The sequence below is a fragment of the Coccomyxa subellipsoidea genome, assembly GCF_000258705.1.
Source record: "Coccomyxa subellipsoidea C-169, whole genome shotgun sequence".
Classification (NCBI taxonomy): Eukaryota; Viridiplantae; Chlorophyta; class Trebouxiophyceae; family Coccomyxaceae; genus Coccomyxa; species Coccomyxa subellipsoidea.
This window is the reverse complement of record NW_005178024.1, coordinates 667,358-690,431: the sequence shown is the minus strand read 5'-3', so window position 1 is coordinate 690,431 and position 23,074 is coordinate 667,358. Positions and strand designations below refer to the sequence as shown.

The 23,074-nt window shown below is 53.5% G+C and overlaps 7 protein-coding genes across 7 annotated transcripts; 3 read left to right on the top strand and 4 right to left on the bottom strand.

Moving 5' to 3' along the window:
* Nucleotides 1-278: 278 nt before the first annotated feature.
* Nucleotides 279-1,952, bottom strand: COCSUDRAFT_19713 (kinase-like protein; the record flags this gene model as incomplete). Its single annotated transcript, XM_005643856.1, has 4 exons — nt 279-442; nt 813-964; nt 1,314-1,565; nt 1,909-1,952. The coding sequence occupies 4 exons, from the start codon at nt 1,950-1,952 to the stop codon at nt 279-281; spliced, it is 612 nt and encodes a 203-aa protein (XP_005643913.1).
* A 715-nt stretch (nt 1,953-2,667) lies between these two features.
* On the bottom strand, nt 2,668-5,099 carry COCSUDRAFT_83560 (hypothetical protein; the record flags this gene model as incomplete). Its single annotated transcript, XM_005643996.1, has 7 exons — nt 2,668-2,882; nt 3,133-3,473; nt 3,680-3,834; nt 3,956-4,169; nt 4,390-4,505; nt 4,670-4,867; nt 5,001-5,099. 7 exons carry the CDS (start codon nt 5,097-5,099, stop codon nt 2,668-2,670), a joined length of 1,338 nt encoding a protein of 445 aa, XP_005644053.1.
* Nucleotides 5,100-5,553: 454 nt separating this feature from the next.
* Nucleotides 5,554-10,316, top strand: COCSUDRAFT_54664 (aspartate aminotransferase). The gene is made up of 12 exons (XM_005643855.1): nt 5,554-5,743; nt 6,041-6,071; nt 6,178-6,235; nt 6,374-6,455; nt 6,612-6,746; nt 7,105-7,263; nt 7,731-7,895; nt 8,077-8,160; nt 8,301-8,405; nt 8,580-8,672; nt 8,913-9,053; nt 9,437-10,316. The coding sequence occupies exons 1-12, from the start codon at nt 5,609-5,611 to the stop codon at nt 9,569-9,571; spliced, it is 1,323 nt and encodes a 440-aa protein (XP_005643912.1). The 5' UTR covers nt 5,554-5,608; the 3' UTR covers nt 9,572-10,316.
* A 51-nt stretch (nt 10,317-10,367) lies between these two features.
* COCSUDRAFT_58657 (hypothetical protein) lies at nt 10,368-11,798 on the bottom strand (the record flags this gene model as incomplete). Its single annotated transcript, XM_005643854.1, has 5 exons — nt 10,368-10,480; nt 10,665-10,764; nt 10,868-10,974; nt 11,204-11,465; nt 11,757-11,798. 5 exons carry the CDS (start codon nt 11,796-11,798, stop codon nt 10,368-10,370), a joined length of 624 nt encoding a protein of 207 aa, XP_005643911.1.
* A 497-nt stretch (nt 11,799-12,295) lies between these two features.
* COCSUDRAFT_48924 (hypothetical protein) lies at nt 12,296-14,184 on the top strand. Its single transcript, XM_005643853.1, has 4 exons — nt 12,296-12,449; nt 12,692-12,858; nt 13,230-13,475; nt 13,958-14,184. The coding sequence occupies exons 1-4, from the start codon at nt 12,356-12,358 to the stop codon at nt 14,069-14,071; spliced, it is 621 nt and encodes a 206-aa protein (XP_005643910.1). The 5' UTR covers nt 12,296-12,355; the 3' UTR covers nt 14,072-14,184.
* Nucleotides 14,185-15,766: 1,582 nt separating this feature from the next.
* On the bottom strand, nt 15,767-20,646 carry COCSUDRAFT_48923 (kinase-like protein; the record flags this gene model as incomplete). Its single annotated transcript, XM_005643852.1, has 10 exons — nt 20,028-20,646; nt 19,537-19,764; nt 18,964-19,156; nt 18,411-18,544; nt 17,957-18,106; nt 17,514-17,612; nt 17,260-17,332; nt 16,781-16,921; nt 16,225-16,418; nt 15,767-15,982 (listed from the first exon to the last, which is right to left on the bottom strand). Exons 1-10 carry the CDS (start codon nt 20,289-20,291, stop codon nt 15,767-15,769), a joined length of 1,692 nt encoding a protein of 563 aa, XP_005643909.1. The 5' UTR covers nt 20,292-20,646.
* On the top strand, nt 19,547-23,002 carry COCSUDRAFT_38231 (alpha/beta-hydrolase; the record flags this gene model as incomplete). The annotated part of the gene is made up of 7 exons (XM_005643851.1): nt 19,547-19,576; nt 21,172-21,272; nt 21,372-21,465; nt 21,828-21,980; nt 22,176-22,349; nt 22,542-22,662; nt 22,794-23,002. 7 exons carry the CDS (start codon nt 19,547-19,549, stop codon nt 23,000-23,002), a joined length of 882 nt encoding a protein of 293 aa, XP_005643908.1.
* Nucleotides 23,003-23,074: the final 72 nt, after the last annotated feature.

The following is a 23,074-nucleotide window of genomic DNA, read 5'->3' as shown; positions in this document are numbered from 1 at the left end:
GTCCTGATCCGGCCGGGAACCGAACCTGGGCACACTGACTTGTCAGTGTCACCCTGCGCCAGCTCACACACGGCAGCTGGCCCCCAGCAGCCAATCCTGCAAGCAGCAGAAACTGCAAGCAAGTCCATCACAGGCCCAAAGGAGCCATCGATGCAGCACCCCACAAGCAGCCGCACGAGGATTTCACCACCGACCCACTTGGTGGTCGGTGGCAGGTACGCCGTTGCACGGGCGCCAGGCACCCGGGAAGGGGCGTTCCAGTCCATTAGCGTGGCCGATCAGATGGCGGGAGCGGCATCGATGATTTTCTCGAGCTGGCCGGCGAGGGTGCGGAAGGATGGGCGCGAGGAGGGGTTGACCTCCCAGCAGGCCTCCATGAGGCCGCGCCACTCCGGCTCGCACCAGTGTGGCACCTCCGGCGCCATGTTGCCCACCATCAGCCCTGCAACACGCGCGACACAACTCAGGACATCTCAACTCAGAGCGACTGCACCCTTGTACCCAATTCAGCTCCCAATCTCGCGTTGCAAATGATGCAACAACGCGTGGCAACTAACTAGCTCGCCAGAGATGCTGCGCAGCTTAGCAGGAAGTGCATACATACGTGATGATTTATCTGACAAGAAAAGAGGCTGGACAACAGTGATGTCGCAGCCGCCCCTGTCCCCAGCACAAGTCACTGGGCGCTTGCGTCGCCATCGAGTGGCCTCTGATGGGACCTGGCGCGACAGCACAAGCTGCCACAGACTGCACACCCTGACAAACCTAGACAAGAGAACACTGAGTCGCAAAGGGGGATCAGAGGAACTCACCGGCGATGATCTGCTGGGGTGCGAGGGATTGGAAGGGCGCTTGCAGCGTGAGCATCTCCCAGAGCACCATTCCTAAACTCCACACGTCGGCCTTCTCGCTCACGTGGTCCGGGTCCGACACCAGCTCTGGCGCCATGTACGGCAGCGTGCCCCTGTCACAGCGCAAGCAGTTTCAAAATTTTGTTAGTGCACGCTTTCAGGTGAAATAGAGGGATATGGATAGGCTAGAGATGTGCAGTAGCCGATGAAATGTTTCAAGGCCACAACATTCACAGGACTACTATCTGTTGTTTACTTGTGAGCGACACTAACTCTGAACAGGCATGCAGGATCATCCTGCATGCCTGTTCAGATTAAGTGCAAGTTGTAGCACCTGCGCTTCAATCTCTGCTTCCTGGGCACTTGACATGCCCCGACACCCTGTGCCCAGGAAAGCTAAGAATGATGAGCAGGTGCTGCAGGCACATGTGCAGTGCATCACAGGATGAAAAAAAGCAGCACCTGAGGTCCTTGACGCCGGAGACGTAGTTGCTCCACTTGTGCTTGGACAGGCCAAAGTCGGCCACCTTGAGCATGGGCACGGGGTGCGCGCCGGCGTAGCCGCCCAGGATGAGCGGCCCATCCAGCAGCAGGTTGTCGGGCTTGAGGTCAAAGTGCACCACATGCATCTCGTGCAGGTACGCCAGGCCGTTCACAGCGTGCAGCGCCAGCTCAGCACGCACGCGCAGAGGTATCACCCCCTGGTTGTATGCCCTGCGCACAATATTTTACACCCTTGTCAGATCTGCTGCGCAAGCAACACACTTCACTTTTCAAAGGGCGCCAATGATCAATGTGCCCAATGCACAGGTATCAAATCGCTCTCCAGTGCCCAGCTCAACCCACCAATAGCAACGTCACAAAGCTGGCACCAAGCTCCGCAAAGCATTATTCAATCACTGCATAGGGCAACATGATCAGGCCTCTGAAATTCGTCCAAACCTCTCAGCAACCAAGCTGTTGCTCAACTCAGAGGCTGCATCGTGTCTTGGAGACAAGAGTCCAGCAGTGAGAAAGAGCACGGGCCAAGTGGGGTATATAAAAGAGGGCGGCTCACGTGAGGAACTGGGAGAGGGAGCCGCCGCGCATGTACTCAGTCATGATGCCCACGACGGCGGTGTCTTCCGGAGAGGCCACAACGGCGCCGTAGAAGCGCAGCACGTTGGGGTGGTTCAGGCTGGCCAGCATGTCCGCCTCACGCCAGAACGACACGCTGTGCGCCGCCACCTTTCCAGGCTGCATATGCACCCATGACAGACTCAGAACCAAGGAAAGCGCATTATCACTTATTGTGTCAAACCTTCACTTATTGTGTCAAGCCTTCAAAATTACAACACAGGAGCCTCTGCTACGGCAGTTGCTGTGGCTTGCTGTAACAAGTGGGAAGTGGCAATGATGAACAAGACAGAATGAAAATGTTTCTTGAGAGTTCCTACCTTGAGCCACTTGACGGCGACCTTGCCAAAGATGGCGCAGGTGGCAAGGGAGACCTCGCCAAAGGCGCCCTCCCCAATGCGCCCCAGCACCTTGACCTCGTCCTGCACACAGCACTCCTTGATTCAGAGGCGCCTCTTCCCACCGACAGTCATAGGCCGGCAACACCATGTGAGCAACAGCAGGGATGCTAGATCATCCAAAAAACATCATACATCATAGGCCCTGGAATACAGATGGATCACTTGTGGCCACATTAGTGGTATCATCAAGCCTGAGCACAATGGTGGTCAAATCTACTCAATAGCACACATGACCCCAGGTCAGCACAGCGCACATGTCCTACAGTGCTAGCCAACTGAAGGGGATCAAACCCAATTTCTCAAAGTCTCACCGACCTGGTTGCATGGTGCAGCCGGGAGCCGTGATGAAGGATGCACACCTTGGGGACGCGGTGAACGTTGGCGTAGATGGAGTTGGAGGGGTTGGTGGAGCCGGAGCCGCTGCGCTCCATCATGGCCACCGACCCCCCCAGCATCAGCACCTCCCTGTCGTACGACATAACCACCCCCTGCCCATACGCGCCGTAGTGCATGCCTGCACCCATACACAACCGACTTGTCAGCAACACAGCAACACCACAACACATGCCCCGCAAGCTCCTGCGACAGGTGAATCAGTCGAGGCCTGCCGGCCAATGATATCACGTCAGTCCCCTTTGCTGCCAAGCGAAGCGCTCCCCCCAAAGCGCTGCCGCTGTCAGGCTTGCTTAGAACCTGCAGCAGATGGCGACTATCGTCTGCAGGCAGCAGAGTGTGGAGAGCAACAGGTAGAAAGAGCAACGCACCGAGATTTGTGTTGTCGACGGCCGGGTGCAGGTGCGCGGTGCCCTTGAGGCCCTTCACAGCGAAGGCCAGATCGTCCTCGTCGCCGTCCCCAAAGGCAGAGATGTGGCTCGGCAGCCGCACGCCGCCGGCGTGCGCGGCTTCGATGGCGATGTCATCCTCGGGTCGGCCGTCGCCGAAGACAGAGATGTGGGAGGGCAGCGCGGGGGGCCCGCCGGTGGCCATCGCTCGGGGGGACTGTGTGGGGGTCGCGTAGGCCGAGACGTCGCCCTTGCTCTTCTTGGATGTGACCGTGTTGAGCGTCACCAGCGCACCTGCCGTGCCATCCTCCGGGCTAGCATACCTGCAGCGCACATTCTCGGTTGATGCCAGACTTCTGCTGTGCAACAGGTGAACGTGACTGCACAAGCAGCAACTGCCAATGCACTGTTTCCAAGGATGTGTGCAGCCTGAGCGACATATCCTTGCACACATTGGAGTTGGTAACAAATCTCAGCAAACTAATTTATTTGAGCGTTGCTTTTCATGTGAACCACAATGAGGGCGCACCAGGATTGGGTGCGGTAGGTGTAGCCCTGCCGCTGGCTGCTGAGCCCAGTGATGCTGGAGGGCTCTGACAGCTCCCCAAAGGCGCTGTCCGACAACTTGTAGGGCACCAGGGATGTCACATTGGACGCCCGCTGCATTGAGACCAGGATGGTGTTCTGCACACCACAATCCAATTCTCACACAGTTTTCAGAAGACGCTCAGCTACCAAATCCGTGAACACTGTCTATGTGGAAGCCTGAAGCCTGCACGGCAGTAATATACGGGAAGACATGCACCTGCCAGTGCAGAGGCTCCTCCATGTAGTTCTTCTCGAAGCCCTGCTGGTCTGCAGCATGCAGGTACTCGACGTCCTTGGCAGCAATGGCGGCCTGTTCATCATGGTGCCTGGATGCTGCTGCAGTGCCAGCTGAGTTCATCGAGGCATTGGATCCTAGCGAGGAGGCTTCCCACTCGCCGTGGCTATACGTATGCTTGCGCACCCTTCTGCCACTGCAGGCACAGGGGCACAAGTAAGGCGTGAAACAATGCTGACGTTGTCACTTCCATGCAAAAAATGCAGCAGCAGCTACAAAATGACCGATAATCACAAAATAATTAGGCACGAACATAGGCATCCCAGCTTCCTTCCTAAAATAACAACGGCTGACCAGAGTTTCTGGCAGGGAAGAAGCACCTGGCAGTGCAGAAGAAGGCACATCCATCCTCATACTCCGCTGGGGTGAGAGGCTCCTGGATCATGTCAAAAAAGAGGAACACCCGCAGCTTGAAGTTTTGGGCAGGTGTGCCTGGCAGGTTCAAGCCTCGAAAATACTCCTCAAACATCTCCTGCACAGCACATGTGAGACGTGAGAGGCATTCTTGACAAAGAGGAAGACAAGGACATCAGCTTGCAAGAAGAGCACGGGACTGAGGTGTCAGCAACAAGGGCAAACACAATCATCCTGGGCGTGGCAAAGACGCTGCTGCAAATAAAGATGGTGTCCACTCACGCGAAGATCATTGTCGTCTGACACGCTGATCAAAGCATCGGGCTCGAGCTCCTCCCCGGGCAGCTGGTACTTGAGCCCAGTCAGGTCGCCCTTGACTTTCTCGGTCCACCGGAAGGCGACGTCGTTGTATTTAAAATGCAAGGGGAGACTCTCCAGGTGCGAGTTACCGTTCTTGTAGCCCCACTTGCCGGTGGAATCCTGCCAGGCAGCACAGGCAAACCTTACGAGATGTTCGGCTGTCCCCGCCAGATGTGAGCGTGCTGAGGACAACGCCAAAAAGGCACACACAACGAGGCAGTGAAAGATGGCAGGGCTGCATCGCCGCACGCACCATGTGGAATGAGCCTCCGTAGCTGACACGCAACTTGATGACCTTCTGTTCCCGGCTGGCCTCGCTGCTGGCCAGCAGCTCCTGCCTGTCTCCCACCATTTGGTGAGGAGTTTGTGAGGTCTGAGTGCTGGGCGGCACTCCTGCCTGGCGCTATCTAGCGGCGCACCGCTGGTCTGTGGGACGTGGCCATCAGCTCAAGCGCTGCTCAAGCTGATAAGACACATTGTGGGTAGGGAGATGGGCTCTAGTGCTGCTGCACCACGCCCTACGCCCGAGGTAAAGTGACGGACAGGCTCCTCCCCAGGCTCGTCCTGTGTTCCAAGTCTTTCTTTTTCAAATCGTAGACTGGACAGGGATGGGGAGAATGGAATGTTGAAGTTACAGGCTGTATCCAGAAGCTGCATGTGACGGCTAATAACCCTGCAGAGGGAATTGAAAGGGGATTGAGGTAAAAGCCCTAGAGATCACGAGTGCCGCCAACTCAGCTCCAGCTAGGACCGCGCCTATTTGTCTCAAACTCTCACGATCTGGGCAGTTTTCTTGCATATCAATCGATAAACTCGCCTTTCAAGGGATTCCCTCATTCAATCTCAATCGAGGACAAGCAGATGGGAAGCTCGGCTGAGCGTCGGCTGCACAACCTGCAGAGGCAACTCGCGACGGTGTCGGTCGTCGATCCTGGCCTGGAGAGGATGCTGACTTCCAGCGGCAATACCCAGAGCATCTGGCAGGCCATCCCTCAGGTGCTGCCCGGGCTGTTTGCGATGGTGGCTTTTACTGTTTGGCAAGTTTTTTAGTTTGTCACGATCGGTTGTTTCCACCGTGAAAGGAAGCGATTTATTCAGTACTTTTCATTAATAGTAGACACACATGATGGCAAGCATCGATTTCGATTGGCAGATGCACATGCGGGTTGAGGTTGTGTTAGGCATGTCGAACCGTGTGTGCTTGCGTGTCACTTAGTGAAACACTGCGAATATTTGAGATTTTGCGCATAGCAGGACCTGTTCTGACATTCAAGTCCTTCTCGACGCTTGCAGGGTCCTCCCGATGCAATCCTGGGAATTTCAGGCAAGCTCAGATCTGCCCTTCGATGATACCTTCGTTGCCACCCCACTCCTGTACAACTGTGATTCTTCACACAGATAGTGTAATAATGCTCTCTATGTCCCCGCAGAGGCATTCAAGAAGGATCCTAGTCCAAAGAAGATCAACCTGGGAGTGGGAGCATACCGGTGAGTCATCAGTCCCTTGTTTCGGCAGTGGAAGGCATGCATCGCAAATGCTAGTTTCAGACTTGGTCATATGCTGCCTCTCCGACCCTTCTCTTATCAGCTAAGACTGGATGCTGACTCCTGTGTGTGCCACTGCAGCACTGAGGAAGGCAAGCCCTTGGTGCTTAATGTTGTCAAAAAGGCTGAGCAGAAAATCATCAACGACCCAAACGAGAACAAGGTGTGTCCTTGTGCTACACATGCAAAGGTTATCAAAGGCTGCATGTCGATTGGATCTCATCGCAAATCTTCATTCTTTGCATCATTGGCTCAAAAACGTATTCAAGCCTGGTCTTTCTCTGTCATTGTGCCTGAACCTTTGTCATGCATGTGGCAGGAGTACCTGGGCATCACTGGCAACCCCAAGTTCAACGCCCTGAGCGCACAGCTGGCCTTTGGGGAGCACAGCCCTGTCATCAGGGAGGCGCGCAACGCAACAGTCCAGTGCCTGTCCGGCACTGGCTCCCTCCGGGTGAGTCATCTCGTTGGCAGACTGCGCATCAGTATCAAGCATACAAGATGTTGATTGTGCCCTCCGTTGCCACGCCTGCTTGCCTGTCACATGTGCATAAAAAACCATGTCTTGGCATGTGCTCTATTATGTGTAGAGGACTGTGTCGATCAATACATCTGGTCTGGTCAGATTGGTGCGGAGATCCTGGTATCCTCTGTTGTTGTGTCTCCTTGTTCCCATGTGTGTACAAGTGTGTCAGAGAATAGATTTGGTCTTGTCAGATTGGCACGGAGGTCCTGGTTTCACATGGCATCGTTTCTGCTTGTTCCCCTGTGTGTAGGATAATGTCTCAAGGGGTGCATCTTTGTCTGGTCAGGTGGGCGCGGAGTTCCTGGCGCAGCACTACACGGTGCACACGGTGCTGCTGCCATCGCCGACGTGGGCCAACCACCACAAGATCTTCCCGCTGGCCGGCATCAAGGACGTGCGCACCTACCGCTACTACAAGCCTTCCACGCGCGGCCTCGACTTTGAGGTGCGGCCCATGCGCTCAGTCAACAGAGGCTGCTGAATGTTGTAGAGTATTCCCCCACTTCCGATCTGCTAGATGTGGTAGATATACTGTGAGGCAGAGTTAATCTCTTCATCCTTAAGGTGCCGCCCATCAGATGAATATAAGCACTAGGCAGCTCTTCAAAGACCGCTTGCTCTTCCGTGCGTGCTAGGCTGAGCATGACGTCCTGTCGTCACTTTGTTGTTTCTGTCTGCTTGAAGTCCTGTGCACATAATCCCTATCAGGCACAGCATCTCATGAAGGCGGCTACATCAAAATGGACACTGGACAGTCCTCGTCCGTCTAGCACGCATGTGGATGAATTGAATGTGTTTACGGAGGTGCACTGGTAAGTCCACGCGGTGCAGTGGGAGATACAGAGAATCACAGAAAGCTGGGAGCAGATGACATTTGAGACTAGGTTGTGATCAGGCAGATGTGGTGAGCAGGGCATGATTGAGGACCTTCAGCGCGCTCCGGAGGGCGCCATAGTTCTGCTGCATGCATGCGCGCACAACCCCACCGGCGTCGACCTCACCCCCGAGCAGTGGCGGGGCATTCTGCGCACCGTGCAGCAGAAGCGCATGCTGCCCTTCTTCGACTCCGCCTACCAGGTAGCTTGCACTGACACCCACTACTTGCCTCATATACCCATCTATGTTCTGACTTGCGGTAAGTTGTGTGCAAATTAGTGCCATTTCAAAGATCTTACTTAAACCCGGGTTGTTTGCCAGTGACAAGAAAGGCTTTTGTGAGGGCTGCTGAGCCTGTCTGATACACTGTGCATGTCTGCAGGGCTTTGCGAGTGGTGATCTGGAGCGGGATGCCACTGCCATCAGGCTGTTTGCAGATGCCGGCCTCGAGCTGCTGCTGGCCCAGGTAAGGCATCCTCATGCATTTCCGGACATTCCAACTTCGCTATTCATGCTGCTGCACCAGGAGCAAACACTTGCCCTGTGCATCAAAGGAGGCAGGGCAGGGCAAAAAAAGGCATGCTAAGTATGTGCTGTGCTGTGCAGAGCTATGCAAAGAACATGGGCCTGTATGGGGAGCGAGTGGGCGCACTGAGCGTCATCACCAAGAGCGCTGACGTCACCAAGCGCGTGGAAAGCCAGCTGAAGCAGGTACCACTCTCCATAATCAGAGTTTAAACATAGCTCGACCCCATTCTTACAGGGCAGCCTGTTTGTGGAAGCGCACTTAACACTGCCTCTTGTTTTACCTTGAAATTTTGAAGCCCATGGGTCTTGCTATTGGTGAAAGTGATCATGAAAGTGAGGATACTGGCTTGTGTGCAGGTGATACGGCCCATGTTCAGCAATCCCCCCAGGCATGGAGCGGCCATTGTGGTCGAGGTCCTCAGTGATCCCTCCCTCTACGCGGAGTGGCGGGTAAGCACTCTGCGTACAAATGCGCCACCAAGCGGCACATCTTCTAACATTGTCTGGGCACCTTAGCGGAATGTTTGCTTCGGTTCCAGCTTTGATTTTGTGCTACACACAAGGGACCGCTGTTCCAGAGTCTGCAGCAGGTAGTAAAGGAGCAGCAGTTCTACCTACCTTCCTTGGGACAGTGCCTGAAAGTTTATGATAATAAAATTTGTGAGCGGTTGTGGGGGCTGGTGTGTGCAGGAGGAGCTGAAGGGGATGGCGGGGCGCATAATGCAGATGCGGCAGGAGCTGTTCAGGGCGCTGCAGCAGGTGGGCGCGCCCGGCAGCTGGAACCACATCCTCGACCAGATCGGCATGTTCAGCTTCACAGGCCTCACTAAGGCAAGCCACCTCCACTTCTCCAGCAAACCCCTACACAATCACGCAACCATTCAATGAATCTGTGCAGTGCATGCCAGCCACCCATTCGCGGTATGAGACTGGAGATTAAGCAGCTATTAACTGGTGTCTCAGCATTGCTTAGTCTGGCCGGCTTTGGCAGAGAATGCCATGGGGACTCTATTTATGTCAACGGGACAAGGCAATGAGTTTGTTCTCCTGAAAGGTGCATCGCGTACGTCTGCAGTAGCACACTGATGAAGGGGCGCTGGTGCATGTGTCATGGATATGTTGGCATGGGGGATACATGTCCCCTCTGTTGACTCAACATTGTCTCAAGACTGTTCGGGCCTTAGCAGAGGTTGTTTCTGCTTGTGGTGCTGCAGGAGCAGGTGCGGGTGATGACGGACAAGTGGCACGTGTACATGACCTTTGATGGCCGCATTTCCATGGCCGGCCTCTCCAGCTCCAAGTGCCACTACCTCGCCGAAGCCATCAATGACGCCATGCGCTCTGCCTGATGACTCGTGGGCGACTCATCATTGATGAGGAAGACTGCAGAGACATCCTCGGACGCACCTGCTGCGCAGAGCACCCCCTGCTTGTGGGGCAGCTTGTCCTGGAGCGTGACTCGTCAAAGTGTTTTGCAGTACTTTATAAATTGATAAACGCAAGGGAATTGGCATAAATGCTTATCCAGTTTTGTAAGTGTAGGTGCAGATCTGTGTGACAAATAGCTAGAGCTTATAACAAGGGTAGGTTTGGTTTAGCGACGTTATGGTGCATGAACCATAAAGTCTCTAGAGGTATTGCTCAGCGGACTTGCTGCAGCTAGGATGTTAGAATTTGAAATTTTGATTGTACATTGTTGTACTTGTTGAATGGCTGGCCTGCATTGTGTGCACAGCACATCAATAAAAATCAGCACAGGTTCAGTGCCAGGTCAGGATCAGTCATGATCAGAGCTTTATAGGCATTTAGGTATCTGCAGCTAGGTATCTGCAGCTGTGGCTAGCAAGTGGCTTGCGCTTGCTGCTTGTGCAATGCTGTTAAAGTCAAATTTTACAGACATTTTAGGTAGGTATGGTTAGCTTGTTTTCATCAGCATCTCGACTCTTAAGCATGCGTATGGACAGACAAATAGTGGCATGCGCATCCTGCCAATTGGATCCGAAATCCATCAAAATGAAGACTGGACCTTGCTTGGCATAAGAGATTCTTCGTAGCTTATACACCTTTGCCATCCTGTAAATTCAAGATCACATTTCATGCTCACGTGCAGCCATTGTTGCATTCCAGCGCTTGGTTTGCTGGCTGTCACATGAAGTCACTAATGCCAGTAGGGTTGGAGCTGACAGTCGTGAGACTCTTCAGGCTGGTGGTGCACTGATACCATACCAATTCCCTGTCTTTGACAACTGAGCCCCCGTCTGCATGCACAAGACAAACTCAGCATCAGTACATGCTTCTGCAATGCTTCTTTCCAAATTCGCGCATGGACATGTTCATTTGCTTCAATGGTCCATTCAGTTTGACAGATTTCTTGGCACCTGACAAAGCCAAAGACAGTTTAGTGCAGTAGCATCCCAGGATGCAATGCCATGAGAAAATCACCTGCAGTGCTGTGCTCCAGATCTATTGTCGCAGAAGCAGTTGCTTCACATGTCTCTGCAGCGGAGGCGTCAGTCTGTGGTGTCCCCAGCTGTATCTGTACCTGCAAGACACCAGGCTCTGAGAAAGTTGAATCAGGCTCATTCTGCATGCTGCTGCTGCGTAGTAAGGATTACAGCAGTTTAATGTGAGCTCCTAGTACTGACCTGGAGGCCCCTTCGCTGCTTCAGCTGGAAGGCTCTCTTGGGCATGAACCCTGGAGGAGGTGCCTCTTGCTGTGGCGCTTGCAGAAGCAGAAAGAGCTTTGTGGTACCTGCATATTTCATGACAGCAGAATTGAGCAGTTGCTTGTCAGCTGAGAGGGGAAAGCAAGATCTTGGAGAGATCGTGGGCTTATGCACAGAACATGCTGCAGTCTTCATGAGATTCTCATGCATGCGCAGGACGGGGACAGGAACAGTTGAAAAGCTGAGCAACTGGCACATGCATGCCCACAAGGTGCAAATTTGGATGATACTGAATGTGCAGTGTAGGAATTTTACCTGCAGACGCCTTGCCCTCAGGCACAGCCGCTGTGTTGATGATGAGACTGCGCAGAACCTTCCTGGAAATGTCCCTAGCCACTTCTGCACATCTGTCATCTGGCTCTGCCGCTACATGTGCAGTGGCGCTGCATGAGAGAGCATAGATCTCCACTGGCCGCAAGGCCGACGGTCCCAGCAGGAAATACAGCGTTGTGCATGGCTGCATCTCAAAGATGTCCAGCGATAAGGCAGATGTCAGCTCCAGCGCCTTGTGCACGAACTGCATGCCATGCAGAGGAAGACTGGTAAGAGCCATGCATGCGAAATAGGAAGACCTTTTGAGGTTATTTAGCTGAGAAGCTGAGCTTAAGCCTTGAAAACTGCACATGCACCTGCTCACCTTCTCAGTCTTCCTGTTGCCTCTCGGTCTCCTCTGCTTCCTTGCAACGATTGGATGTAGATCTGGTTCCAATTTGTGGTCAACCTATTTACGATGTGCAGAATAACATTCGGCTGAGACTGGGGCTTTGACAGCATACTTGAAACCCTTTGACCCTGACGAGATGCTTACCAGCATTTTGTCTGCCAGATCATTGAAGAGGGACGGTATCATATTTCTCATGAAGAGTAGATGCTTAATGACTTCTTCCGCAACATAAGCAGCCTGCCAGCTGGACATTGGGGCTGCCAGCTGAACATCACAGTCTATTCTTTGTACAGGCTCCGCATTCTTCCGTCTCATTTGACCCAGAAAGCATGCACATTCACGTGGTACGACTAAGTACTCCTAAGAGTTGATATGAAATTTCATCGCGTCGTCGATAGCGTCACATATTCAGGTCAGGACAATGCGGTGACCGTGAATCGTCAGCGATGCTCAATGCGATCTGCTCTTGCTTAGGAGCAATGGCGAAAAGGAGATTCTTCATTGATTTGTGCAAGTTTCCCGTAAGAGTTCGTTCCAAAAGATCTGTTCTTTTCAATACTGCATCAAGCTGTTCTGAAACCCTGATCATATACCTTTCGCTGTCATTGACGACCCCCATACCCTTGACCAAAGGCTTTCACAGATTTCAGGCATAGCAAGGGCCCTTCAGCAGGTTGACAGGAAAATTGCGTGCCTCTGGGGTCCTTGATACCTTAGGGTGCTGGGGGAAGAGGTATCGTGCGATGTTTCGGCAGGTGGCGCAGCGCCTAGCTTGCACTGCTCGCAGAGGCCTCAGCACTTCAGCAGTTTGCAGAGAGGGCGACAAGGGACCAGCAGGTCTGCCCTTTCTTTATTGCATGCAGTTTGAGGTGGTTAAAAATTGCTGAATTCCACAATCTGAGGGTTTATCTGCACATATTCACCTAGAGGAAATTTTGCTGGAAGGTGTCTTTACCACAGGATCCGAAGTGTTCGATTGGATGGGGAAATAATGGCCAATTGATTGTGTTTGTTGCTTGGACGGAGTGTCTTGCTTGGCACGGATCGCTGAACAGTCTCATCGCTGTTGCTGCTCGCAGAGTTCTTAAAGAAATTCAGTCCCCACGTCTCCTCGACTCTGTCTCCGCCAAGCTTCCCATCTGAGTTTTTACCTAAGGCAAAGGAGGCCGAAGAAGGCGCAGCCGTACCGGAGAAGCTCACGCTCAACTTCTTTCTACCTCATGAGACAACTGTGAAAGACTCAAAGGTGCTCCCCTACTCTGGATCTCTGCACATGATGAGGACCTGGATTGCTCCATATGTTGCTAGTTTGCTGCGTATGCAATGAGGTGCTCACTTCAGGTGCCGACCTGTACCAGTTCACAATATTCTGTGAACCCTAGCTGTGATGCTGAAGACGGCAAAGTGCGCATACATGCATGCGCTCAGGCGCAACAAGATAAAGCTGGGGCCTCATATCTTTTAGGGACGCAAGTCATGATCTCAGTCTGGCATACAAATCCAACGCATGACATGAAGATTAATCGAGCAATCTCCGGTGTTGGGGAGCCCTGAGGTTTCCCAGTCGTTGACTCTGTTGGCGATCACTGCATTCCTAAAAGTGGGTTGGGGGCACAGGTGGACCTGGTGCTGCTGCCAGCGCTGACAGGAGACTTTGGAGTGATGCCCGGCCACGTGCCGACGGTGGCGCAGCTGCGGCCGGGGGTGGTCACGGTGCACAAGACGCTGGACAAGGAGATCGAGAAGTATTTTGTCAGCAGCGGCTTTGCCTTTGTGCACGCAGACAGCAGCACGGATGTGTGCGCGGTGGAGGCTGTCAAGCTTGAGGACCTGGACCCCGAGGCTGTGCGCGCAGGGCTTGCGGTGCGACAACTACTTGCCCTTAATACGTGCCTTTTTGTTGCCAAGTAGACCCGTCTAGTTGCCATTGGTGCGTGCCTTTGGTTGCAAACAACATGATGTGCTTTTTGCTCCTTTCACGGTGATTAGCGTCAAAGAAGCCTGTCAAAAGAGGCCTCGCATTCCCAGAGCAAGGGCCTTCAAAAGCAGCCAGCCAAAAGAAAGACTGACCTGGCCCATTTTTGGGGCTTTTGATCCTGTCACACTCTGCAGCTTATACCCACTGGCATGAGTGCTGCTGCTCCTTGTAGTATGCAGCTGGCGCCTGTGCAGCAATCTGCTCCTTCCGCATGCGTTGATGTTGGTGCATGCTGCAAGCATGCAGCGCTGCACACATGCATTCCTTTGTAATGCTAGAATGGGAAAAGGAATTGTCCTCTTGTAAAGTTCTTGTGCTTTCTACGCGGGGCGTTTGATGACTGAAGTATGTGATTTTGGCTGAGCAGGAGTACACAGCAAAGCTTGGAGCTCTTCAGGCGAAGGGCGATGACTACGAGATTGCTGCAGCTCAGATCGGTGTGGAAGTCTACTCAGCCATGAACGCGGCTGTGGGCGCCTGACCGTAGCATGCAATGTACGCAGTCAGACTGTTGTGTCTCATGCAGTCACCCATTTGATTTCCAGGGCAAATCAGACTGCAGACTGCGGCATGGCATGTAAAAATGGCCACCAAATTATGATTGCTGGGCATTTTTGGCCCTCCCTGCGGGATTCGATCCTATTTACATAAAAAGCAGTCAGATGGGGCAACCATGCATTGTCATTTGCACAGCTGCAAACAACAAACTGCGCAGCTCACCCATGCGTAATACCCATTGTGCTCCTAGCAGGCCTACCTCATTATAAACATGCCTTCATGCCCCTACACCATCCTGACCCTGTACTTTCACGGAAACATGCCCATATTGGTGGCCTAGTCAAGTACGACTGGGTCGCAACTGTGCAAAGAAAAAGCTTGAAAGCAGGGTAATGTCCTGAGGGACTTGAAAGTTCCCCAATAAGAATCAAGTCAGAGAGACACTGCATGGTGTTGTGCAATGCCCTTAATCATCACTCACTTGCAGTCAACCGAGGGGCATCTTTATTTCCCATAGTCCCCTTGTTTTGTCCACATGTACATCTTTGCGCATGCGCAACAGTAAATCTGATTCTCGAAGATCATCTGTCTGAGCGTTGCGGGCCAAGATAGCAAGCTAGTATGGAGACTTTTTGAAAGGGTGCCCCTCTTGTGCAGCTGACAGTGCCAGCTTGCAATTATGCGCGCAGTAAGAAAGGATCCCAGCGTCTACAATTTGTAAATGATGCCTCGCAAACAAAAGGCCTGCCAAAAATCTTCAAGATGCCTGATCAGAATTGGCCGGGAGCCACTGACAAAGCAGCCGCACACCGGCAAATAGAAGGTCCAAGGAAAATCAGTGAGCAGCCCGCTTCTATACTCTGACACTGCTGTAGATTATCTAACATATCAGCCTTGCATCTGGATTTGACGACACCTGTATCTGCTAAGGTTGTGGCCTGGCCATTCCATCAGCACAAGGCTTGTCACAAGCCTGACCAATAATCCCCTGAAAACTTGCTTGCCTTTGTGAAGACAGCTGGGCTGCAGTGCAAACAAAGGCTCGAGCACCCCAAAAAAACACCCCCCAGAGCTAATTACATCCAACCAACCTCCGCACCAAATCTTCCTTGGCAGTCTTGCTTTTTTCTGTACAACCCACGTCCTCAGATCAGAGCGTGCTTGCATGCCCATAGCCTGAACAACAATCCCTCCAACACAAGCATGCCTTCCCAAAATCCCATATTTCACATCCAATGCCCTTTCAACCCTGCCCTGTAACTATTTGAATTTGCAGCGTGGTGGTTTGCTGCCTCAAGACCACAGCCTGCTCTTGACCATTGCCAGTCACGCTGCTGCAGAAGCGGACACTGCAGTGAAGAACCTCATCAGCCCAAAAGGGCTACATATGAGGCGGCAGGCTGAGCACAGTGTTTGCAGTGCCTAACAAGTCATATTTCTCAACATGTCAGTGTTGCCAGAGATGATCGGCTCTGCCAGCCCCCACACCTTTAAGGGACTGACAAGTACCCCAAAATCAAGGAGCCCCGCAAAGAGAGGTTGTGGACCACACAAATCGAGTCCCATTGCAGCTGTGGCGGTAAGTCGTGCTGTGAATCAATCCAGGCAGAGCAGGCGCTGCCCCCATTGAATTGCAAGTGATGAGTCACAGTGAGTCACATGGTGAGTCACGTGCGAGTCATCCCCAGGGGTTGAGCTCAAGGCTGCGGCGCGAGTCGCGCGGCTTCCCCTTCCCGGAGTTGTAGTACATGGCGCGCAGGTAGCGCTCGATGTCGCAGAAGGGCGGGCGGTTGGCCGGGTCCTCGTCCCAGCAGGCGGTCATCAGGTCCTTGTAGACCTGGGGCATGTCCGCGGGGATCGGCGGCCGGTAGCCCATCAGCACCTTGAAGAACACCTGCACAGCGCCGTTCCCTCCACCTCAGATTCCATGCGCAGCCACAACCAAGTGCTTGGATGGCATGCTTGGTGCTGACTCTCAGATTACATTTAGACACTTCATCAGCCTTTTGTTGGCTGGCAGCTATGTCATGCGAGTGAGTAAGTGAGCAGGATATTGACCCAAGCATTGGTCAGATACATCTCCTGATCGGCAATAGGGCGTCACAATTGCCCCAGCAAGGGAATAGTGGACATGACTTGCAATATGCGGAATGAAGAGGCCATGTGTAGATGCAACATGGGGAGAGCCCTTGCCTGGGAGCTGTTGAGTCCGCGGAAGAGGGGCGTGCCAGTGTAGATCTCCCACATCATCATGGCAAAGGAGTAGACGTCCGCCGACTTGGTCAGCTTGCCGTCCTTCAGCAGCTCCGGAGCGCAGTACGACACCGTGCCTGCAGTTTGTTAGCATGAACTCAGTGAGAAACCTCCAGGTGTTTGGAGTCATGCTGGGTGCTGAGTCTGGGGATCAGGATCTGGCATCGGATCAGCCCTTAACTGGCTGGAGGCAAAGTGACGCGACTGTGAAAGCCAGTCGGGACAATTGGCAACAGCACATAGTGTTATTTCTCCTACGGTCATGCACTGCTCAAAGGGGTGCTTTGGCCGCTCCTACAACATAATCTTAATCTGAAAAGACTGCACATGCAAGAGATGCGCGCCCTGCCTGCACCAAAGATTCTCTGGGCAACGTGACGGCGATTTTGCTGAAATACCGAGTTGTTGCAGTGCGCAAGGGAGGCAGGTAATCACACACCATATGTGCCGGTGGAAACGTGGGTCGAGTTGCTCTCGAGGACGCGCGACAGGCCAAAGTCACCAAGCTTGCACACAAAGCCGCGGGGGTCGTCGTGCATGGAAGTACTCTTCAACAGCACGTTCCCTCCCTTCAAATCCCCTGCACAGCAAGGGGAATGACACCATTAAGATGTGTGAGCTTCAGCAGGTCTTGAAGAGGGGTGTCCAACAGATCAGAGTCCGCCGGGGCATCAGTATGCACTGCAGAGAATGGCCATTCTCAGCTCCTGTCGATAGCGAGCTGGGACAGCAAGAGAATGGGCCATCGGGTGTGTACAAACGGTGCAGGCAAAGACAAGCCCACAAGGCAGGTTGTTCAATGGGTAGTGTCAGCCAAGGAGCATGCATAGCAGCTGTAAGGAAAGCAGATTGGGACCACAGGCAGCAAGCGTGATGCCAGGACTTCAATCTGTTCAGTAAGTTAAATGCAGCGCTCACCGTGCAGAACACCGAGCGAGTGCAGGTAGTCCATGCCAGCGGCAATGTCCAGCAGGCAGCGATAGATCGCCATCTGCGCACGTCAACATTCCTCAATATCCAGCCTTATTCCCTCTAACCTCAAGCTTGCACTGTCCTCTCAGCATCCACAAATTCTGCCCTCAAAGCCCCACATAACACACCAGCAGGTGCCATTTGTAATCTTGCGCCAGCCCTGCAAGAAGTAGTAACTCGGTGATAATTTGGGAACGCACCAATTCTGGCGCGCCAGTTGACTTGTCATGGAATCTGCCGCCCGACACTGCCCTGTCCAGGTTGCCCTTGTCACAGAACTCCGACAGCAGCCAGGTCTCCTGTGCAACACCACCCACGCTAAGCTCAGGCTTTGGAGGTGATATCATCTTCATCAGATGCCTGCAGACCCTCTCACATACAACACAGCCTCCCCTCTCCGCAGCCGCCTTCACACATCTCCAAAAGGATGCCTGCCAAAAAATGCACGGCATGCGCAAATTAGAACAAGAGGCAGTGCGCCATTTGGAGACATGAAGAACTCTCTCTCCTCATCTGCCTTCAAGTACGTTTACAAGGATGCCTGTCAAGACATGCATGGTATGCGCAGACATATGAGGAAATGCGATGCATTAGACGGGGATAAGAAATCGCGTATGAGCAAAGGAGGCATAAGAGCGCGCACATGCACTTCTTCAAAGTCGCCCGCGGTGCTGCGCGGCGGAGAGGGCGCGGTGCCGGCAACCTGCGGCGTGTGGCCGGACGAGCCGCGCGCCGAATCGAGGCTGCCCGGCTGCGCGCCCGTCACCTTGCCATGCTTGCCAAGCGTGATCACCTGTTGGGTACATGCATGGAACCACTCAGCAAGACGCTAATGCTATCATATTTCTAAGGACCTGCGTGCAATGCTGCACTTGATGGCATCTGGCATGCAGGGCAGGCAATGCACACACCTCACAATAAGTCGTCGCCAGGACAAACCTCTAGCAATACAGTGCTGGCCAAATCCTGCCCCACCAAGAAGGCTCTTCCACACGGAGACAGACCCATGGTGCAGCACGCACCAAGCAGAATGCGATATGGAAAGAGGAGTCATTAATGAGATTCTGAAGTGTCTACGCTAATTTTAGGATCGCCACCTTGTAAGTGATGAGGACGTTGGGGTGCTGGATGTTGGAGGAGACCAGGTTCTCGCGGAAGCTCTCCATCTTGCTGTTCTCGTCAGCACTGTGCTCTATGATCTTCACCGCCACCATCGCGCCCTTCCACCTCCCTGCACACCACAGTATGAAGCTCAACACATTACACTTCAGCGCTCCGCTCGCTGCAACGCTGCATCAGTTCCGGATAGGAGGTAGCAGCTAGTATGTGCTGTCAAGTGCATTGCATTGGAGCCCCCATCAAGTGGCAGAAGAGTACAACTGATTCACTGCAGCCCGAGCTCAATTATGGGTTGAGCAAGCTGCCTTGATATTTGGCGTGCTTCAAAGATAATGCATCGGGCAACAGCACAATGTGTTTTGAAGAGAGCGAGGATGCCATGAAGGCGAATTAGCGCCAGAATAAGAGGATAGAGGTGCCTCGCGAATGTAGATGGAATTCTTGCACGTACAAGACACCTCAAGCCCAGGAGCACGATCGACCACATTGGTTTGCATTGTTGAAAATGCAGTGTCAGCAAGGAGGGCGCACCCTTGTAGACCTTGCCGAAGGAGCCGCGGCCGAGCACCGCGCCCAGGTCGGGAAGGCATTCCTGCGTGGCACCGGCGCCGCGAGTGCGCAGCAGATCTGCCATGCCCAGCAGCGCGTCCAGATTCTCGCTCTTAGCGCGGCTGCTGCCGGTGCCGCGCCCCGAATTGGCGGCTGACCCGGACTTCCACGACGTCTGCGCAGCACACAACACGCGCGTCAGCAAAAGAGGACACCTTGTCTGACTTAAGAATGGTCAAATTCTTGCTTTGAAGCGTCTGCCTGATAGCCAACATGCGCTTCAGCAAAACACGGCACCTTTCTTGTGTTATTAAATGCTCGTATTGTTCCTTTGAAAGGTCTGCCTGATAGCAGCCAGCGCGAGTTTCAGCAGGAGGTGGGCTGTCTCTGCAGCACATGGGAGGAGTAGAGCTCTGAGCCAACCAGAAACTGAACAAGGAGCCCCTGTAATGGGAGCTCCTGTATTATAAAAGTCACAGCCAAAGCCGGATGTGTTAATAGCAGGTGCGCATGAAACTGGTCAAATTAGGACACATTGAGAGGATGTGTGCGCACATAGTCGTCCATGGGAGCCGGGTCGGAGAGGCCAAAGGCGGTGGGAATGTCCGAGGCCGGGGCAGGCTCCGACAGGGCTGTCGCCGCAACGGCGGCGGCGGCGCTTGGCCCAGACGGCGGCAGGCCACAAGCGGCCGGCAGGCTCTGCGCAGAATCGCACACCGGCCGGTCGCGGTTGAACGCCGTGTCGAAGGGCGTCGGCAGCGGCTCGATGCGCATGGAGGGCATCTGTGGGCGACGCACACAAGATGTGAGCTATCCGATGCAGAACGCTGACTTGGCTGGCTGAGCAGCAGCCTGTGTCAACCCTGTGCCAAGGTGAGCATGCCGCTTGGCTGATCAAGGCCTTGTCAAATGGCAGCTGGCGAAGCTATAGGGGCTTTTCTTCTCTCTGACCAGTAGTCCTGCAACAGCTGCTCCAGGGAAGCATGTGTTCTCTAGTGAGAGGCAGACAAAACACAAGGGAGGGGTGCACGAGGCACAGCACTTACCAGCACTGTGTGTTCACTTTCTTTGGCTAGGGAGACGGGGAACACTGGCTGCTTGGGCGGCGGAAGCTGTGCGGAGTCAGGTTCCGATGCCGAGACGTTCTCCACTGCGGCCGTTGGCTGGCAAGCGGACAGAGATCGTCGCTTCCTGTAGAGGGTGTATGCCGCCACGGACGCCAGTGAAATCGTCCCAGCGCCAAGCCACCACCACCCTTGGCCAGTGCCTTTCCCAGAGAGTTCTGCATTTCCGACTTTGGTCTTCTCCATCCCCGCTTGTGATCGATGTGCAAATTTTCAAGGAACCACTCAGCTGAAACACTTGGAGAATAACGATATGGGTGTGGTATGGCTGCACTACGGACTCTCGGCAGTACTCTTGTCTTCCAGGCTACGCACTGGAGCGCGCCTCCCAAGTCCCGACACCAAAGAAGCAATCCTCCGTTGGGAAGAGAAGGGTTGGAAGGTGAACCTCCTCAGGTGACACGGGAGTCTAAGATTTTGACGTCAGCAGGATTTTGCCTTCATAAGCAGGACTCCGAATGCCCTGCACCTCTTCTCGCAAGAGCGAGTTCTTTCACGATCAGAATGGATGCGACAGCCCAATTGTCTTCTTTGATGTCACGCGTATCTAGAAAGTGTGAACTGACTGTGCGTGAGCAGGTGGAAAAGTGAACACGTCCTTCGCAGATCTGTCTCCAGATCCGAACGGGAAGTTCGCAATTGACGACCGTAGGCTGAGCTGGAAGCGCACGCTTGAAGCGGCGTTCCTGTTTGCCCGGACGGTTACATCGCGTTTCGGCGATTTGGAAGACTTTTGGACATGAACTTCTGGCCAGCCAAGTGAATCCATTCATGGATGCAGAGGCCGTGAGGAAGATCAACCTTATTGAGGTACAAAGACTTTGCGACCACCTGAACGTCTCGATCTGGAAGGCACGCAGCAACTTAAAGATTGGTGCCGGTGTAGGTTCTCCAAGAGAAAGCAGACTCTGAGGGGAAAAGTATCCGAGATCCTCCCTTAGATTGGTACGGCTGGTGTTCAAATTATGCACAAATTTCGCAGAGCAATGCCAATGTGCACCAAAGACTAAGCTACAAAATCGTGCTGTGAAGGAGTGAGGATCGCATACGGCTGCATTTCGCTCAGAACGGTTCTATCACACCCTCATTCGCGCCAGTAGATGACGCCGAGTTCAGGAAATGGTTTCCAGGCCTCCTTCTTAGCCGCACATCCTGCCCACACCCCAGGTGGCTTTCCACTATCAGAGACTTTCTTCCCCGCAATCGCACCTGGCACTTCCGCGATGCTGTCGAGATGTTCAATAAGTGATATTGTGAATGTTCTAGGTGGCGAGTGGTGTGCTTCCCAAACGCTGGCAATGCAGAGGACATGTACACCAGTGAGGGCACTGGCGCAAGAAAGGTCTCCAGTCCTCTTCTGGTGCGTTTATGCTCCTCATTGCTCCATATTTAGCTAATTCAGAGCACAAAAATGGGTTCCACCTCCAGTAGAAAGGCCAGTCGAGCCAAGCGGAAGGAGACTCTTAAAATTTTCCCTGAGTGGGCTCTAACAGCCAACTTCTCCCCCCAAACTATGCTTTGCGGCCACCAGCCACAGGTTCTGTCATAGTCCCAGGCACCAAACACACAGAGGCCGCCTGACAATGCTCTGCTGCACAGGAGATTTTCCTGGCAGCAGAATTTTGTCGCTGATGTCTGCTGTGCGGCCACCAGTCAGTGATGCTCTTATTGCGCTACACACCCAAAGGAATAGAGATTATATGAGATTCCCTTGCTGCACAGGAGTGGTGCCGTGAGAACGATGCAGAGTGCCTGGCAGTGCAGCCGCCTGGGCGCAACATGCGCATGAAGGAGCCATGCATCACCACCTGCCGGCACATGGCTGCAGCCCTGCTGCCTGTTCTGGCACCCAAACTGCTCGACACGCCTTACATTGTGAGCTGCAGTCTGACCTCATACCCCTGTGATACAATTACAACACCTCCCACCCTCCTCCCACGCCTGAAGGTCCATGCACAGTAAAATGTCACACTGAAGCAGCCCCTCAGCTGAAAGACTGTCATCCTGTTCTGCTGCAGAACCTAGGCTTAACACATAATCCCAAAAACCTCCTAATTTTCGAATGCACAGGTGATCGGTCACAGCGTGGGCACATGGAACGCCTTTGAGTTCCTCATGTTGGCGCAATCAGAGGGCGTTCCAATGCCGCGGCATGTCTTTCTGTCAGCCATGGCTGCGCCCAATATCCCCACGGAGCAGAGACCATGGAGACGACAGCACTCCCTCTCCGAGGCAGACTTCAAGGCATGCCACCCTGAACCTCACATGCACACTTGCAGGGCTTGCTTCGTTTGCATGCATCAATGGATGCACATAGAGTCAAATTGGGAGTTCTCTTGCTGCTTATGGTTCTGCAGCTTAATAGTGTGCCTGGGCATGTTTTAATGCACATGTCCGAATCCAATTCCAGTTCCAAGAAGAAATGGTGTCGTGCAGGAGGAGTGCAGGGCATGGGATGTAAATGAGGTGTTGTTCACACCTGCTCTGTGGCCGACCTATCACAGCCTCATGCGGGCAGACTTCACCCTTTTTGATGAGTACGAGTTCACACACACTGGTACAGCCCTTACCCGTGCCAATGTTGCTTTCACAGCATCCACCTGCAGGATTGTTATTGGACCTGACTTTTGATTCACTCATAGACGGTGGTCAGCGCCGAGTAATCAGCAGATTTTGCTTCAAGTGCAGGTGCTAGCCCTTTCGCATTTCCCATCACATCGTTCTTTGGAACAAGTGACCGTAGGATCAAGGAGGAGATGGTGGTGAGGTGGGCACGATTCACCACAGGAGGATTTGAGTGCCTTCCAATTGAGGGACACCATTTGTGGCCCCTAGTGAAAGAGAGCAAGGTTCTGTGGCTGGGTGCGATTGTTGAGCGACTGAAGAGGATGAAATGAGTATCACCAAAGCCCAACACATGGGGGCCAAATCTTGCTTTCAGTTGCAAAATGCAACAGCTGCAGGCATCG

Excerpts from the sequence above, each read along its gene's own strand:
- COCSUDRAFT_48924 (XM_005643853.1), top strand. The coding sequence starts at position 12,356 with ATGTTTCGGCAGGTGGCGCAGCGCCTAGCTTGCACTGCTCGCAGAGGC. Across the intron at positions 12,859-13,229 it reads CAACTGTGAAAGACTCAAAG|GTGGACCTGGTGCTGCTGCC; the intron begins GTGCTCCCCTAC and ends TTGGGGGCACAG. Across the intron at positions 13,476-13,957 it reads CTGTGCGCGCAGGGCTTGCG|GAGTACACAGCAAAGCTTGG; the intron begins GTGCGACAACTA and ends TTGGCTGAGCAG.
- COCSUDRAFT_54664 (XM_005643855.1), top strand. The coding sequence starts at position 5,609 with ATGGGAAGCTCGGCTGAGCGTCGGCTGCACAACCTGCAGAGGCAACTC. Across the intron at positions 6,236-6,373 it reads CTGGGAGTGGGAGCATACCG|CACTGAGGAAGGCAAGCCCT; the intron begins GTGAGTCATCAG and ends GTGCCACTGCAG. Across the intron at positions 9,054-9,436 it reads GCTTCACAGGCCTCACTAAG|GAGCAGGTGCGGGTGATGAC; the intron begins GCAAGCCACCTC and ends GTGGTGCTGCAG.